Raw genomic sequence first — 18378 nt, forward strand, 5'->3', positions numbered from 1 at the left:
AACTGTCTCCTAAATCGTTTATGTATATCAGAATAACAGGGAACCTATAACACTTCCTTGGGGAATACCAGACATCGCTTCTGCTTTGCTCCATGACTTTCTGCAAGTTACTATGAACTGTGACCTTTCTGACAGGAAATCACAAAACCAACAGTACAACTGAGACGATCCTCCATATGCAAGCAATTTGATTAAGGGTCAACTGGGTGGAGTGGTCTCATAAGCCTTCAGGAAATCTAAAAATATGCAATCAATTTGGCTTCCCTTGTCAATAGCACTTATTAAATTATGTGAATTAAGAGCTAGTTGTGTTTCATGAGGACAAAATTTTCTGAAGCAGCATTGGCTGTTTCTCATTAAATCATCTTTTTTGAGGTAATTGATAATGTTTGCAGGCTGTATATGTTACAGAATCCTACTGCAATTCAACATCAGTGATGTGGGCCTGTAATTCAACAGATTACTATTATTTTCTTTCCTGGGTATTGGTGTGACTTAGACAAACCGCCAGTCTTCACGTATGGATTTTTCAGAGAGCGAGTGGTTGTATATGATTGCCACGTATGGAGCTACTGGATCAGCATACTCTGAAAGGAACCCAACTGGTATACAATCTGGACTGGAGTGCCTTACCTTTATTAAGCAATTTAAGCTGCTTCGCTACACCGAGGATACCTACTTCTTCTAAGTTACTCATGTTGGCAGTTGTTCACGATTAGATTTTGTAATGAAACACTTCGATTCTTTCCATCAATTCTGTTTTCCTTCCTCTCAAAATATTCACTTTTTTTCACAAATATCTTCAAGATTATCACTTATATGGTGTGTGCACAGTGCCAAAAATCACAAATATTAACTTGGGACTTAGCCAACTTGTCTTTATTATCCAGTACATTCATTTACTTGACTGGAATTCATAAGCATGATTAGTTTACTTAAAAACTGTGCTAATTACACATACCATTAACAGCAAACTTCATCATCATTGTTCATATGCAGACATATATCCCATTGCTAACTTTCAGATAAAGTAGGCTAACGCGTGTCTGGGAAGTAAGGATGAATTTGAATTTTGTGCCATTTTGTCATATGACAGTAGGCAGCTATGGTTTTTTCATGTTTGTTATCTGTGATCCTTCACATTAGTAACCTGATAGCTTTTGTGTGGTGAGTGGTGGTGTTTGATGTTTATTTTTGTCATGGAGCAGTACATCCAAGTGATAAGAAGTTATTATAAAAACGGTGATGGTCCCATGGCAACCATCTGTGACTTGTGTATGACACTCAGATGCAATGCTGCTCCAGGTGAATCATCAGTTCAGAAGTTTATCCAGACATTTGAGATCACAGGTTCTGTTTCAAAAGTCACAGGACACCGTGTTCTGCTCAAACACAAGAAAACATTGCGGTTGTGGATGTCAATGTGACTGTAAGCCCCAGAAAATCAGTTCACCAATGAGCTCAACAATTGAATTTATCACCAAGTTCACTGCATGAGATCCTTTCAAAAGATTTGGAAATGCATGCATAGAAGATTCAAGTTACAAAAGAGTTGAAGCCTGCAGCTCATTGAAAGAGACATCAATTTGCTCGATGGGCCTTGGCTCGACAACAGGAGAAAAAGAGCTTCACAAAAAGAACAATTTTCTCAGATGAGGTGCAGTTCCACCTCAGTGGATATGTCAATAAGCACAACTGCAGAATTTGGGGTAATGAAAATCTGTGGGTGACTGTGGAAGATGAGATGCATCCACAATGCACGACTGTGGTGTGGGTTCTGACCAGGAGTAGTAATCAGCCTGTACTTTTTTGAAAATGATGAAGGAGTTGCCGTAACTGTGAATGGCAACCATTACCAAAACATGCTTTCTGATTGGTTTTTCCCTGTTATTGATAAAAATGTGGTTCATGGTGTGGGTTCCTGTTGTCATGTCCTAGTTCATGAACCACGGGCAATGTATGAGTGGCCAAGTAAGTGGTCCCGACAGTCGCGATACCAGTTACTTTGGAATAAGGCTGGGCATCTCGGACATATTCTGAGTCGTGGTCACCTTTGTGCTCATACGGCAAAGACTACCAAATCCACCGGTTAGTCCCTCAGCTGTTAGGGGTAAAACCCAATGGGACTCGGGGCAAGTAAGGCTAGCAACCTGCTTCCCTGGTACTTTAAATATGATGCTGGCAATAATCAGAGCAAAATGCCTCGGACCTTCGGAGGTGACGGAGTCCCACCTCTAACTGACAAACCAGGGACTCCTAAGATACGACTTGGCAAACAAATGGTAATGAGATGGGGAGCTCTTAATATCAATGGGGGCTACTCTGGGAAGAAGGTAGAGCTGGCAGAGGCTGCAAGTAAGATGGGGCTGGACGTTTTAGCTGTTAGTGACATTCGGGTAAGGGGTGAGAAAGAAGAGGAAGTGGGAGAATACAAGGTCTACCTGTCAGGAGTCAAAGCAGGAATAGCACAATGGGGTGTAGGGCTTTACATCAGGAAAGAAATGGAACCCAGCGTAGTTGCAATAAGGTATGTAAACGAACGACTGCTGTGGATAGATTTGACACAGTGTCTAGCAAGAAAATTAGGATTGTGTCAGTATATTCGCATTGTGAAGGGACTGATCAAGATAAGATGGATAGTTTTTATGAGGCACTCCGTGATGTAGTTGTTAGAGTAAAGGACAAGGACAGTGTTCTGCTCATGGGTGATTTTAACGCCAGGATTGGAAATCGAACAGAAGGGTATGAAAAGGGTATGGGTAAATTTGGAGAGGATATGGAGGCCAACAGGAACGGGCAGCAACTCTTGGATTTCTGTGCCAGTATGGGCTTAGTAATCACAAACTCCTTTTTTAAACATAAGAACATTCACCGGTATACTTGGGAAGGCAGGGGAACCAGATCTGTCATTGACTATATAATAACAGATCAGGAATTCAGGAAGGCTGTGAGGGACACACGTGTATTCAGGGGATTCTTTGATGACACTGATCATTATTTAATCTGCAGTGAAATTGGGATTGTGAGACCGAAAATGCAGGAGATCAGGTCCATATGTAGGAGGATAAGAGTGGAGAAACTTCAGGATAAGGACATCAGGCACAAGTACATAACAGCGATCTCAGAAAGGTACCAGTTAGTTGAATGTAGTCAATTACAGTCATTGGAAAAGGAATGGACAAGGTAACAGGGACACAGTACTAGAAGTGGCTAAAGAATGTCTTGGAGCAGTAGTGTGTAAAAGTAGGATGAAGCAAACAGCTTGGTGGAATGATACAGTCAAGGCAGCCTGTAACAGGAAAAAGAAGGCGTATCAAAAATGGCTACATACCAGAACCCAGGTAGATAGAGAAAGTTATATTGAAGAAAGAAACAAAGCCAAACAGATAATTGCAGCATCGAAGAAGAAATCGTGGGAAGACTTTGGAAACAGGTTGGAGACTATGGGTCAAGCTGCTGGAAAACCATTCTGGAGTGTAATTAGCAGTCTTCGAAAGGGAGGTAAGAAGGAAATGACAAGCATTTTGGACAGGTCAGGAAAACTGCTGGTGAATCCTGTGGATGCCTTGGGCAGATGGAGGGAATATTTTGAAGAGTTGCTCAATGTAGGTGAAAATGCGATCAGTGATGTTTCAGATTTCGAGGTAGAATGGGATAGGAATGATGATGGAAATAGGATCACATTTGAGGAAGTGGAAAAAATGGTCAATAGATTGCAGTGCAATAAAGCGGCTGGGGTGGATGAAATTAAGTTGGAACTCATCAAATACAGTGGAATGTCAGGTCTTAAATGGCTACACAGGATAATTGAAATGGCCTGGGAGTCGGGACAGGTTCCATCAGACTGGACAAAAGCAGTAATCACACCAATCTTTAAACATGGAAACAGAAAATATTGTAACAACTACAGAGGTATCTCTTTAATCAGCGTTGTGGGAAAAATCTTCGCAGGTATTGTTGAAAGGAAACTGCGAGTATTAGTTGAGGACCAACTGGATGAAAATCAGTGTGGGTTTAGGCCTCTTAGAGGTTGTCAGGACCAGATCTTTAGCTTACAGCAAATAATGGAGAAGTGTTATGAGTGGAACAGGGAATTGTATGTATGCTTTATAGATCTAGAAAAGGCATATGACCGGGTTCCTAGGAGGAAGTTATTGTCTGTTCTACAAGATTATGGAATAGGAGGCAAACTTTTGCAAGCAATTAAAGGTCTTTACATGGATAGTCAGGCAGCAGTTAGAGTTGACGGTAAACTGAGTTCATGGTTCAGAGTAGTTTCAGGGGTAAGACAAGGCTGCAACCTGTCTCCACTGTTGTTCATATTATTTATGGATCATATGTTGAAAACAATAGACTGGCTGGGTGAGATTAAGATATGTGAACACAAAATAAGCAGTCTTGCATATGCGGATGACTTAGTTGTGATGGCAGATTCGATTGAAAGTTTGCAAAGTAATATTTCAGAGCTAGATCAGAAATGTAAGGACTATGGTATGAAGATTAGCATCTCCAAAACGAAAGTAATGTCAGTGGGAAAGAAATATAAACGGATTGAGTGCCAAATAGGAGGAACAAAGTTAGAACAGGTGGACGGTTTCAAGTACTTAGGATGCATACTCTCACAGGATGGCAACATAGTGAAAGAACTGGAAGCGAGGTGTAGCAAAGCTAATGCAGTGAGCGCTCAGCTACAATCTACTCTCTTTTGCAAGAAGGAAGTCAGTACCAAGACTAAGTTATCTGGGCACCGTTCAATCTTTCGACCAACTTTGTTGTATGGGAGCAAAAGCTGGGTGGATTCAGGTTACCTTATCAACAAGGTTGAGGTTACGGATATGAAAGTAGCTAGGATGATTGCAGGTACTAGTAGATGGGAACAATGGCAGGAGGGTGTCCACAATGAGGAAATCAAAGAAAAACTGGGAATGAACTCTATAGACGTAGCAGTCAGGGCGAACAGGCTTAGATGGTGGGGTCATGTTACACGCATGAGAGAAGCAAGGTTACCCAAGAGACTCATGGATTCAGCAGTAGAGGGTAGGAGGAGTCGGGGCAGACCGAGAAGAAGGTACCTGGATTCGGTTAAGAATGATTTTGAAGTAATAGGTTTAATATCAGAAGAGGCACTAATGTTAGCACTGAATAGGGGATCATGGAGGAACTGTATAAGGGGGGCTATGCTCCAGACTGAACGCTGGAAGGCATAATCAGTCTTAAATGATGATGGTGATGATGATGATGATGATGACGATGATGATAAAAATGGTGATTTTTGGTTTCAACAAGATGATGCAGCATGTCACGCATCCTGTGAAGTGATTGCTCTGCTGAATGAAAAGTTTCCTCAAAAAATTATTTCTTTGCATGGCAACCAGGAGTAGTCCACCAGATCATGTGATCTTACACCATGTGACTTTTTTTGTGGAGATTTGCGAAATCAAAAGTGTACTGAACAAACCACAAACAATACACCAGCTGAAGGACGAAATTAAAAAGGTTATTAATGGGATGCCACTGGACGTTTGTAAACACATCATTGAGAACTTCAGTGAATGCATTGATTGTTGCCACATGTCCTTGGGTGGTCATATGGAGGACATAATTTTTTTGCACTCATTTAGTTTCAGAGTAATTAGCATTCTTATCTAAACCATTGTTTCTGAAGTAAAATACCATATTTTGGAAAATTATACAGCATAATTCAACAGCAATTAGTGTTTTACCTGAAAGTTTGCATTTACAAAAATCTTCTTTTACTATCCATTTGCTCAGAAGCATATATACTTAATTTAACTTGTAAAACTACAGTAAACAAAAATAGCTGGATGTATTTGTAATTATTATAACGTTATAAAGGGGAGGTTGCTGGAAGCCATTTTAGTCAGTCTGCGGAGGTTTATAAAACGAGTAAGTTCTGTGTCCAAAAACGTACCGCAGATGAGATAGCACAATGCATACAATGTGCAAAGTTTTATCCAAATTTCAGATCTGGGGGATCTTTCTGTAATCCAAGGACTGTTTCTAATTATTTACCATAATCTGGCAATTAATCTCGAGAACAATGTTCATCTTCAATAGTTCTTACTGTGACGATGAGATCAGACTGTGAACCATTTTTATCTTGATGTGACTATCTACTTGAAAGGACAGTGATACAAGAATGTTAATCAGAGACTCTGTTAACTAAATGTCTGCTACACAAACTACTGTTAGTTCAGTGTTAGGTTACGGCACTTCCACAATCATGTTACAGATCATCACTCTAGTGCAGTATGTGGCTAATCATTTATCAGTGCATAATTAAAGAAGATGAGACTCAATCTGGTCATAAGCAGTAGGTTATTTAATACCAATGTGCAATTAAAGTGTTTTGGCCTGTAAAACTGGCGTGGACAACATCATTTAAAACAGTCTAATTTAGTCAACCACTTTAATACATCAAAATAACAGAAGTAGTGGAACCCTGAAAAGGAGAGGGTAAATGAGATTGCAGGCTTTCTCGGCATATTCCTTTGATGAACTCTTCTCGGGTGATCACCCGAGAAGATTTCGTCAAGGAGTGGTTATATCTGAATAAAGCAAGCCTTAGAAGTGAGGAGCAATCTGCAGAAGGAATGGCACTTACAATGCAAATCTGCAGCAGCCTGTGGTGGGAAATGAGAGCCTTAATAACAAGCAGAACATAATGGAGAAAACTGAAGAAACTGATAAAAGGCTGGATAGGGTTATCAACCCCCCCCCCCCCCCCCCCCCCCCCATGAACCATGGACCTTACCGTTGGTGGGGAGGCTTGCGTGCCTCAGCGATACAGATAGCCGTACCGAAGGTGCAACCACAATGGAGGGGTATCTGTTGAGAGGCCAGACAAACGTCTGGTTCCTGAAGAGGGGCAGCAGCCTTTTCAGTAGTTGCAAGGGCAACAGTCTGGATGATTGACTGATCTGGCCTTGTAACAATAACCAAAACGGCCTTGCTGTTTTGGTACTGCGAACGGCTGAAAGCAAGGGGAAACTACAGCCGTAATTTTTCCCGAGGGCATGCAGCTTTACTGTATGATTAAATGATGATGGCGTCCTCTTGGGTAAAATATTCCGGAGGTAAAATAGTCCCCCATTCGGATCTCCGGGCGGGGACTACTCAGGAGGATGCCGTTATCAGGAGAAAGAAAACTGGCGTTCTATGGATCGGAGTGTGGAATGTCAGATCCCTTAATCGGGCAGGTAGGTTAGAAAATTTAAAAAGGGAAATGGATACGTTGAAGTTAGATATAGTGGGAATTAGTGAAGTTCGGTGGCAGGAGGAACAAGACATCTGGTCAGGTGACTACAGGGTTATAAACACAAAATCAAATAGGGGTAATGTAGGAGTAGGTTTAATAATGAATAGGAAAATAGGAATGCGGGTAAGCTACTACAAACAGCATAGTGAACGCATTATTGTGGCCAAGATAGATATGAAGCCCACATCTACTACAGTAGTACAAGTTTATATGCCAACTAGCTCTGCAGATGACGAAGAAATTGAAGAAATGTATGATGAAATAAAAGAAATTATTCAGATAGTGAAGTGAGACGAAAATTTAATAGTCATGGGTGACTGGAATTCGACAGTAGGAAAAGGAAGAGAAGGAAACATAGTCGGCGAATATGGATTGGGGCTAAGAAATGAAAGAGGAAGCCGCCTGGTAGAATTTTGCACAGAGCACAACATAATCATAGCTAACACTTGGTTTAAGAATCATGAAAGAAGGTTGTATACATGGAAGAACCCTGGAGATACTAAAAGGTATCAGATAGATTATATAATGGTAAGACAGAGATTTAGAAACCAGGTTTTAAATTGTAAGACATTTCCAGGGGCAGATGTGGACTCTGACCACAATCTATTGGTTATGACCTGTAGACTAAAACTGAAGAAACTGCAAAAAGGTGGGAATTTAAGGAGATGGGACCTGGATAACCTGAAAGAACCAGAGGTTGTAGAGAGTTTCAGGGAGAGCACAAGGGAGCAATTGACAGGAATGGGGGAAAGAAATACGGTAGAAGAAGAATGGGTAGCTTTGAGGGATGAAGTAGTGAAGGCAGCAGAGGATCAAGTAGGTAAAAACACGAGGGCTGGTAGAAATCCTTGGGTAACAGAAGAAATATTGAATTTAATTGATGAAAGGAGAAAATATAAAAATGCAGTAAATGAAGCAGGCAAAAAGGAATATAAACGTCTAAAAAAGGAGATCGACAGGAAGTGCAAAATGGCTAAGCAGGGATGGCTAGAGGACAAATGTAAGGATGTAGAGGCTTATCTCACTAAGGGTAAGATAGATACTGCCTACAGGAAAATTAAAGAGACCTTTGGAGATAAGAGAACGACTTGTATGAATATCAAGAGCTCAGATGGAAACCCAGTTCTAAGCAAAGAAGATAAAGCAGAAAGGTGGAAGGAGTATATAGAGGGTCTATACAAGGGCGATGTGCTTGAGGACAATATTATGGAAATGGAAGAGGACGTAGATGAAGATGAAATGGGAGATAACGATACTGCGTGAATAGTTTGACAGAGCACTGAAAGACCTGAGTCGAAACAAGGCCCCCGGAGTAGACAACATTCCATTAGAACTACTGACGGCCTTGGGAGAGCCAGTCCTTACAAAACTCTACCATCTGGTGAGTAAGATGTTCAAGACAGGCGAAATACCCTCAGACTTAAAGGAGAATATAATAATTCCAATCCCAAAGAAAGCAGGTGTTGTCAGATGTGAAAATTACCGAGCTATCAGTTTAATAAGTCACAGCTGCAAAATACTAACATGAATTCTTTACAGACGAATGGAAAAACTAGTAGAAGCCAACCTCGGGGAAGATCAGTTTGGATTCCGTAGAGACACTGGAACACGTGAGGCAATACTGACCTTACGACTTATCTTAGAAGAAAGATTAAGGAAAGGCAAACCTACGTTTCTAGCATTTGTAGACTTAGAGAAAGCTTTTGACAATGTTGACTGGAGTACTCTCTTTCAAATTCTAAAGGTGGCAGGGGTAAAATACAGGGAGCGAAAGGCTATTTACAATTTGTACAGAAACCAGATGGCAGTTATAAGAGTCAAGAGACATGAAAGGGAAGCAGTGGTTGGGATGGGAGTAAGACAGGGTTGTAGCCTCTCCCCGAAGTTGTTCAATCTGTATATTGAGCAAGCAGTAAAGGAAACAAAAGAAAAATTCAGAGTAGGTATTAAAATTCATGGAGAAGAAATAAAAACTTTGAGGTTCGCTGATGACATTGTAATTCTGTCAGAGACAGCAAAGGACTTGGAAGAGCAGTTGAATGGAATGGACAGTGTCTTGAAAGGAGGATATAAGATGAACATCAACAAAAGCAAAACAAGGGTAATGGAATGTAGTCTAATTAAGTCGGGTGATGCTGAGGGAATTAGATTAGGAAATGAGACACTTAAAGTAGTAAAGGAGTTTTGCTATTTGGGGAGTAAAATAACTGATGATGGTCGAAGTAGAGAGGATATAAAATGTAGACTGGCAATGGCAAGGAAACCGTTTCTGAAGAAGAGAAATTTGTTAACATCGAGTATAGATTTAAGTGTCAGGAAGTCATTTCTGAAAGTATTTGTATGGAGTGTAGCCATGTATGGAAGTGAAACATGGACGATAAATAGTTTGGACAAGAAGAGAATAGAAGCTTTTGAAATGTGGTGCTACAGAAGAATGCTGAAGATTAGATGGGTAGATCACATAACTAATGAGGAAGTATTGAATAGGATTGGGGAGAAGAGAAGTTTGTGGCACAACTTGACCAGAAGAAGGGATCGGTTGGTAGGACATGTTCTGAGGCATCAAGGGATCACCAATTTAGTATTGGAGGGCAGCGTGGAGGGTAAAAATCGTAGAAGGAGACCAAGAGATGAATACACTAAGCAGATTCAGATGGATGTACATTGCAGTAGGTACTGGGAGATGAAAAAGCTTGCACAGGATAGAGTAGCATGGAGAGCTACATCAAACCAGTCTCAGGACTGAAGACCACAACAACAACAACATGTTGACTGAGGTCCAAGCTAACTGACAGACATCTGCAATCTGTTTCTTTCGACCGCTACTTACCATTGTCGCCACCTATCGGCAAACGGCGGAAGCAAAGTTGTACACCTTGTATATTCACAGGATTTATCCATTTTTTCGTAAAGTGCACAAAAAAAGCTTATCATGATCTGACTGAATATTTGTACAACTTCATCCAGACTGTTCTTCATTGTAGATACCTGCATCATCTGTGAAAAGTCTGAGGTTACTATCAATATTGTCCACAAGATCATTAATATACAACATGAACAGCAAGGGCCCCAATACACTATCTTAGGGTACACCCGAAGTTACTTCTACATCTGTTGATGCCTCTCCATCCCAGCTAACATGCTGCATCCTCCCTACCAAGAAATCCTCAATTGAGTCACATATTTTGTCTGATGTACCTACCACATGATTGTACTTTTGATAATAAGCATAGGTGAGTCAAAAGCTTTTCGGAATTTGAGAAATACTGCATCTACCTGACTGTCTTGATCCATGGTGCACAGAGTTCCATGCTGTTTGACATATTCTAATCTCTCCCCATGCAATTATCATGAATTCAGTCCGTTATGAAAAAGGCCTTGAATGGTCTATGATTCCTGTTTGAGAAGGATGTGTATCAGGCAGCAGGACACAGTTTTTTACCAAATGGGTATCTTCAACCTGTAGTGTCTGTGGAATGATTGTCTTAATGATCACAGCAATTTTGCCTGACTGGCATACCAATTCTGGACTGTACAGCCTTCGAAAATAAACTTTCGTGATTGCCCCTCATACAGACAGTAAAAAATAGTAACACTAATGTGTAAATTAAAAGAAAGTGAAAAGCCAATTAGTACAAATAAACTGGGTGAAAATATACTTGATGAATGGGATGAAGAAGATAAGGGACTGGATAAATTAGAAGGTACTGGTTCAACTGGGGGAAATGGCAAGGAATAACAGTAATAAGTGAGTAATACGAAAGGAATGAAGTATCTGGAAAATTCAGAGGAAATACAAGGAATAAGATGTCTAGTTCAAGAAATCTTGGAAGAAGAAGAAGAAAATTATAAGTCAGCTGGAAGCATAAGTGGAAAACTAAGTAATACTGAAGGATCTGAAAAGAGGAGTAAAAATCTGAATGCCCATGAGTGGAACATTGTTCATGAAAATGAAAGAGAGTTGGATAATCCTACTGATGGAAAGAGTAACAATGTTTAAGAGGAATAAAGTAGCGAAAGAGTGAAGATGGTGATGTTAATCTTAAGGGGCACGACACCAAAGTAATAGATTAATATGAAGACGAAGGCAGCATTTTCTACATAAGAAAGGAAATAAAGGTTGACAATAATTCAGAATATTGAGAAGCCAGTGAGAAGAAAGATACCCTAAAATTTATGCAAGGTGAGCATGAAATGAACTGGAGCAAGGAATCTTGAGTGGTGAAAGGAAAAAAGAAGGAGCCACCTGATAAGAAGAAACAAGAAATAAGAGGAGAAAAATTAGTATCAAGCCTATAACCTGGGTGAGAATTGGAGGGGCAACAGGGAAGTTAACTGAACTAGTAAAACATTAAGTACTGGCTACTGTTGAAGTACAAGGAAGAGAAATCGGAGTAGGATTCTTGTGATACCACAACTAAATGTAAACATGATTTCAGTAAAAGATTTTAAAAAAGAAATATTTTGTAAAGATTGACTGTGAGCACAGGTAAAGGTGCCGATAATATATGTGCAGAATTATTAAGAAAGGAGATGGAGAAGAGTAATGCAATTAAAAAATTAAAACCAAAATACTGGAGAAGATATACAGCCAAAATTTAATCAGAGAAGTGAATATGACATGGAAGATCAGAAAACAGGAAGAGAAATTAGGAGCAAAGTTTCAGAAGGACAAAGTATTACTGAGGAGCAGAAACAACAGCTGCCAGACATCTTGTTAAAGTGTAAGAAAGTATTTCGTATCAAGCCTGGGAAAGTAATGAATACAAAGTGTATTCTTAAGGTAACCGCCATAAATCTTTTAGAATGAAACCTTATACTGTGTGACTAGCCACACAAAATGCCACTGAATAGCAGATGCAGAGGAGTTAAGACTGGAATATTATACAGTGAACCCCCACTTTTACACTTTTGAAGGGACTTCAAAAAATGGTGTAAAATGCAGGAAAATGTAAAATGTGGGAAATAATGTTTTAAGCTGTAAAAGTTATGTATAGGATACCCCCATGCACTTTATGTATGATGCATGTACATAACAGGCATCAAAAGACTTGTCAGGGACTTTTTAATTATCTAATAAAGGTTTATGATCTAATAAAAACCACTGATGTAACTGGAATTGATAACTGTCTGGGAAGTGGAAACATTTCAAATGTCATAATCGACATTTCTGAAAAGCCTGCAGCTGTCATTCATTATTTAAATAATGAAATACTGCATTAGTTACGTATTTTTTCATGCTTAGCACGACACGTTTCGAGAATTTTTTCTCGTTGTCAAGTGCAAATATGTAAATAAGTATTTAGTATAGTGTTTGAATATGTGTTATCTGCATCTCTTGAACTGTACTCGTCTTTTTGAGGTTATCAGGTATGTAGAAAACCACACACACACACACACACACACACACACACACACACACACACACACAGATTGTTTGTTTGTGTAACATCACAAAAAATACATACATTAATGCTGCACTTGACAACAAGAATAAATTCTTGAAACACGTTTTGCTCAGCATGAATACAATATGTAAGCGGTGCTGTGTTTACACTAAAAACATTAGAGTAAAACAAAGTGATTAATAGTGTCAACTAGTGCGCCACATGGCCATACACTGAAACACGCTAAATATGGTTCGTCGATGATCACAACAATCATGAAACTGCATTTGCACAGTAGAGACAGTTCGAAAATGGTATTGATTGGTCATGATATCTTCATTCAAACGAACCTAGTTTCTCCCATCAACCACCACACCACATAGAGCTAGGCAGTGGCGGGAGATACGGCATGAATTGTTACAGTTTTTACTCGTTTACCCATTCGAATCCGCTGAATAGAGTGTCCTGGTGTCAAGAAACTTAACCACTTAATATTTGTAAACACTACTGGATGGCCAACATTATACCACCATCATATTTTCTCCACAAACATTTTTTTCATCATGCATAAATCGGGAAAATTATAAATATGTTGATGCAAAGTCATGTGCAAATTAACATTGTGGGCATAGGAAATTTGATGGAACTGATAAAAAAATGTCGTTAACGGTGGGAAAATGTTAATTCCGGGAATGTAAAAGTGGGGTTATACTGTATAAAAGAGCACTGAGCTTCCAAGATGGCCCACAGGAAATGGTATATTTTCAATTGGTGCTCCTGCTAAGATGTAGATGTGCTCGCTCCATCTATCACATTCAATTGGACCCACATAGTATGCCTTTCAGTTCAGTACGGAACATGTGTATTAAGGCAGTGGACGAAATCTATCTTGTGCGGTGTGCTGTGGCTGTCCAATATGCAGTGCACCATGGAAGAGACCACTATATCCGTGTTCCAGGCAGAAGGACAATATCCAGGTGGATAAAACAATGACATGAGATTGATTCTGTGCCAGTGTGAAGCATAAGGGGCCTACAACAACAGTTCAAATGCTAGAAAATATCCAAGAAGTTCGTGCAGCTCTGCAACAAATCCCACAGTGATCTCTCCATCACCATTCCAGAGCATTACAAATCCACTGCAGAGGACTGTGAAACAAATACAATTTTTTTTTCCTATAACCTGCAAGTGGCTCAACTCTTACAGTGGGAAGATAAAGTGATTAGGCGCAATTTCTACACAACATTATTGGACTGAATTGACCATGATGACACATTTCTGACAAATTTTGTGATGTTTGATGAGAAGCAGTTTCATCAGAATGGATTTGTCTCTAAACAAAACTTCCAATATTATTTTGGCCCAATCCTATGCACCTCACTCATGAAAAGGCCCATGGCACCCTAAAGGTTGTCATCTGGTATGCTATTGGACAGTTCATTTGAAACATTGGACCATATTTTTTGAAGACAGAGGCTTGCCTTACATGGAAGTGGACAGATGAATGTCAAGAGGCTTTTTATAAAGTTAAAAAGTAATTTAATGAAAAGAAGAACATTATTTCATTGGATATCAATTACTCTTTTTGTCTTTTAACTGACAGTAGTTTTTAAGCAATTGCATCAGAGCTTTTCCAGGTGATTAAAGATTAAAGTAGGTGATGGGATAGAACACCAAACCATTTCATCTGCCAGCAGAGTACTATCCAAAGGTGGAAGAAATTATAGTATGTCAGAAAGGAAGCTTTACGTATTGTGTGGTGCCTTAAAAATTTCAAATATTTTCTGCTTGGTCATAAAACTATCATTTTTTCAGGCCATAAGTTTTGAACCTTCTTGACGATTTGCAAATTGAATCATGGTCAATCAATATTCATTCAACAATATGATATAGAAATCTGGCACATCAATGAATTTTAAAAATGTAGAAGCATGTGAATTCTAGAGCTACTGGAAGTGAGTCACCTGGAAGGAAGTAAGGAAGTAGTAGAGGTATGATATAACACAGGATACTGTAACCACGACATACACATAAGTAGGTGTAATTATTTAAGTGATGGTACCATTGAGAAGGTAATGCTCACCAAAAGGGAAATGGAGATAGGTATATACTGGGACACTATCACTATAAAAATTTATATTTGTATCTAAGAGTAGTCTTCGGTGGAATGTTGTGTACTGGATGGTATTTCCAGAGTTTGGATACCATTGTGGTCCTATGAGTTTTGCTCCAAAGTTGTCAGGTAAATGGATTTGTAGTTCTGTTGTACATGTGTAATAAATGAACAATAAAGAAGTAACAGTCTGAGCTACGTGAAATATTACTGATCACAAGAGCATTTAATACATCAATATGATGCAAGGAGCAACAAAAGGCTGCTGGCTTTAATTGATCAGTAACTCCTCAAGTTAACAGTAGGAATGCAGAGCAGCCAGATCAGCCAAATAGAATGTGCTGTTGTGTTTGAATTATGGCCTCTATCGAGAAAATGTCAGTAAGAGTACTACCATAAACTTGCAGAAATTTTTTGCACTGTCTTGTTGAATAATTATAAATATTTTTATAAAGAGATATTTACACTCTGGAATGACGATTGGTTAAACACTATGGTGGGGTTGGTAAATAATTTTATAGTGGTGGTTAGTATAACCTGGAATGGAGTATAAGCAGTCCATATTTATCTGTCTTACTCGTGAGAAATGAAAAGCAAGTAAGAGGTCAGAATGACTTTTGTAATTTTGGAGGTACCACTGAACGGTAAAAGGACGCATATACAAAGTCCCCGGAATGTGTATGAAAATGGAAGAGCAACACTTCGAAATACTACCCACTAAAAATCAAATAAATATGATTAATTGGAAAATAGTTTGCTGACTGCCATATAAAACTGACAAGGTTAATCAACTGATAGTATAATTGCTTTAAAGAGGAGCTCTGTATCAAGATGTAAGCAAGCATGAGCTCAATGAATTATAAAAGTAAATAAAAGAACTGTATGTAGACATATAAGTAAACTTGGCCAGAATGTTGGGGTATTACTAGCACTAATAGTAGTATACATCCTGAAGAACTGAAGTGGTATATAGCTATGGTTAGATAATATATGCCACGACTTGGTGGCTTCCATTTTGCTTTTGAAGTTTGATGACAAGAATATGTATTAGAGATAAGTTGGGGTGGAAAAGACAGATGTGGTGAATGATGTCATTGTTACCAATATTGTTTAGTTAGTTATATTTTCTAATGATGATGACATCATTCCTCTGAGGTGTGGGATATGGAGTGTAATGTATCGCTTCGTGAAAGTGATAGGGTACTCTATGCCTATGTTACCAACAAACTGTGATCGTCAGCTGCAGAAAGAAATTTCATTAGGTAGTTAATAAACATGAATATGCATATTGTGTAGGAATTCCATTGTGTGTCCATGTAATCGGGAGGCTGGACACTGTGTTTCTACAAGACCCCAGTAATTGGTTCCCACTTTACGAAACATGCTGGGTCAGCAGTTGTCCCATGGAGGTGTGACCCTTCTCAGAGACATGCTATCCACCAGAGAATTCTGAGGGTCATGATAAGGAATGGTGATGTCAAAACTGATGCATTAATGCATTGAATGTCAAGGTTTTAACTACAGAAAAGCATTATGAAAAGGGTTTCTGGCTGTAATACTTGAATCAATATATGAATTTTTATGATGAAGTAATCTATCTCATTTCAAAGTGTTGAGAAATAGGGACTTGTGAGTTTTCAGCATACAGATTTCTGCCTGTGGAGATGAAGTTAACTGACAAAAGTAAGTACAGCACATAAGAACGACAAGCTGAAAGTGGATCTCAAAGTTGATGGTGCTATTGTCCCTGTACCTCCACAGCTTAAACGCCTAACTAAATTGCAATTTAGCTGGTCTTGTAAACTGACCTACTGCTGGGAGAGCAGTGTGCTGACCACATGCCCCTCCATGCCGCAACCAGTGATGTCTGTGGGCACTGGATGACACAGCGGCCGGTCAGTACCATTGGGGCTTCATGGCCTGTTCAGGTGGAATTTAGTTTTATAATTAAGGAAACACCTAATTTCCTGAAACTTCCTGGCAGATTAAAACTGTGTTCCGGACCAAGACTCGAACTTGGGACCTTTGCCTTTTGCAGGCAAGTGCTAGAGTGGTAGTGCTAGTGGTAGAGCACTTGCCCACGAAAGGCAAAGGTCCCAAGTTCGAGTCTCGGTCCGGCACACAGTTTTAATCTGCCACGAAGTTTCATATCATTCGCGCACTCCGCTGTAGAGTGAAAATTTCATTCTACCTCATTTCCTTTCCGCGTCCTTCCCCAATCTCTTTTACCCAGTCTCTAATGACCTCATTGTAAAAGAGGCTTTAAACCCTACTCTTCCTTTCTTTTCTATTAGTCTCTCTTCTAATTTCCCATCTAATATAAAAGTCTTCAGGGTGAATTTCTTTGATGAGGATAAACACATCACAGTGGTTAGCTGAAAATGAAAAGAAAAAAGGAACCACACCTGGAACAGGAAAGGGAGGTAATGACAGTGGCACGTAAAGTGCCCTCCGCCACACACCATTGGGTGGCTTGCGGAGTATCAATGTAGATGTAGATGTAGAATATGGACCCTGCACGACAGAAATAAATTTAATGTCCTTAGTATATGTATAAGAAAAAATTATGTACTTGATATCAACAACTCGGTCCAGCACACAGTTTTAATCTGCCAGAAAATTTCAGGAACTGAGGCATTTCCTTAATTATAAAAGAAAATGCACAGTATGATAATGATTATAAATTTAACATGGAATTTCTGAAATGAAACTGAACAGATTATGAATTTTTTCAATGAATTTAACACAATTAACTACCATGCCAAACAAGAAGCATTATGAACTCCACTTAGAAAAGAACCGAAAGGTCAGTTAGTCTCATTTTGTCAATACAATGTAAAAGAATATTATTGAGGCCAACAGTTAGGAAGCAACATTTTCCAGACAAGAAAAACTGCATTGATGAAACAAAAAAAAATTATTGTAATGTTATCTCAATAGTAATTAGATTGGATACGTATATGTATGCTACCGTAAAACTGGGTATGTTTAACAATATTCCATTAAACGATCCATTGGCAAATAAATATACTACACTACACTTCTCTGTCTAGGAAACAGATATACCTATATTTTAACACAAAGAAAGGCCAGTTCTTGACTTGCCAGTCCACAGACCTTTTATTTATAGCTAGATACAGTAAAGTACTCCACTAATGAATCTGAATGGACTATGACAAACATAACACAGATGTTTATTACCTGCAAACAGCTTGTAACAAACATAGGGAAACAAAAAATACAAACCACTATTTTGGCGAGGATTCTGAATGTCGGAGAGGGCATGCCATGCAGTCACCAGAACTGGCTCCTTGCCCTTGGTTAGTGTGTAGTTTCCCCATAAACGTACAGTGCCATCATCTGAGCCAACAAGCAGCAAAGAAACGTCATGGCCATTTACAAAATCCAAAGATGTGATGCGAGACTGCTTTGAAGCACGATTATAGCAGTAGCTTTGTTTGACTCCAGTCACCCAGTCCCAAATTCTGAAATATATTTACACATGATAAAGTGGAATCATAAACTAGAATGTTTTCTCATCCTTAATTTATAGCTTTTTGAAGGAGTCTTACAAACTACGAAGAGACATAGCAAGTTGG

The 18378-nt window shown here is 39.2% G+C and overlaps 1 protein-coding gene across 2 annotated transcripts in view; it reads right to left on the bottom strand.

Moving 5' to 3' along the window:
- Window positions 1-18378, bottom strand: part of LOC124596648 (regulatory-associated protein of mTOR) — a 320526-nt gene that overhangs the window by 30388 nt on the left and 271760 nt on the right. For both annotated transcript variants that reach the window (XM_047135883.1, XM_047135882.1), the window contains one exon: window positions 18026-18264. In XM_047135883.1, coding sequence (XP_046991839.1) covers window positions 18026-18264 — 239 coding nt within the window. The remainder of the gene's footprint in view (window positions 1-18025; window positions 18265-18378) is intronic.

The sequence above is a fragment of the Schistocerca americana genome, chromosome 2, assembly GCF_021461395.2.
Source record: "Schistocerca americana isolate TAMUIC-IGC-003095 chromosome 2, iqSchAmer2.1, whole genome shotgun sequence".
NCBI classification, from domain to species: domain Eukaryota; kingdom Metazoa; phylum Arthropoda; class Insecta; order Orthoptera; family Acrididae; genus Schistocerca; species Schistocerca americana.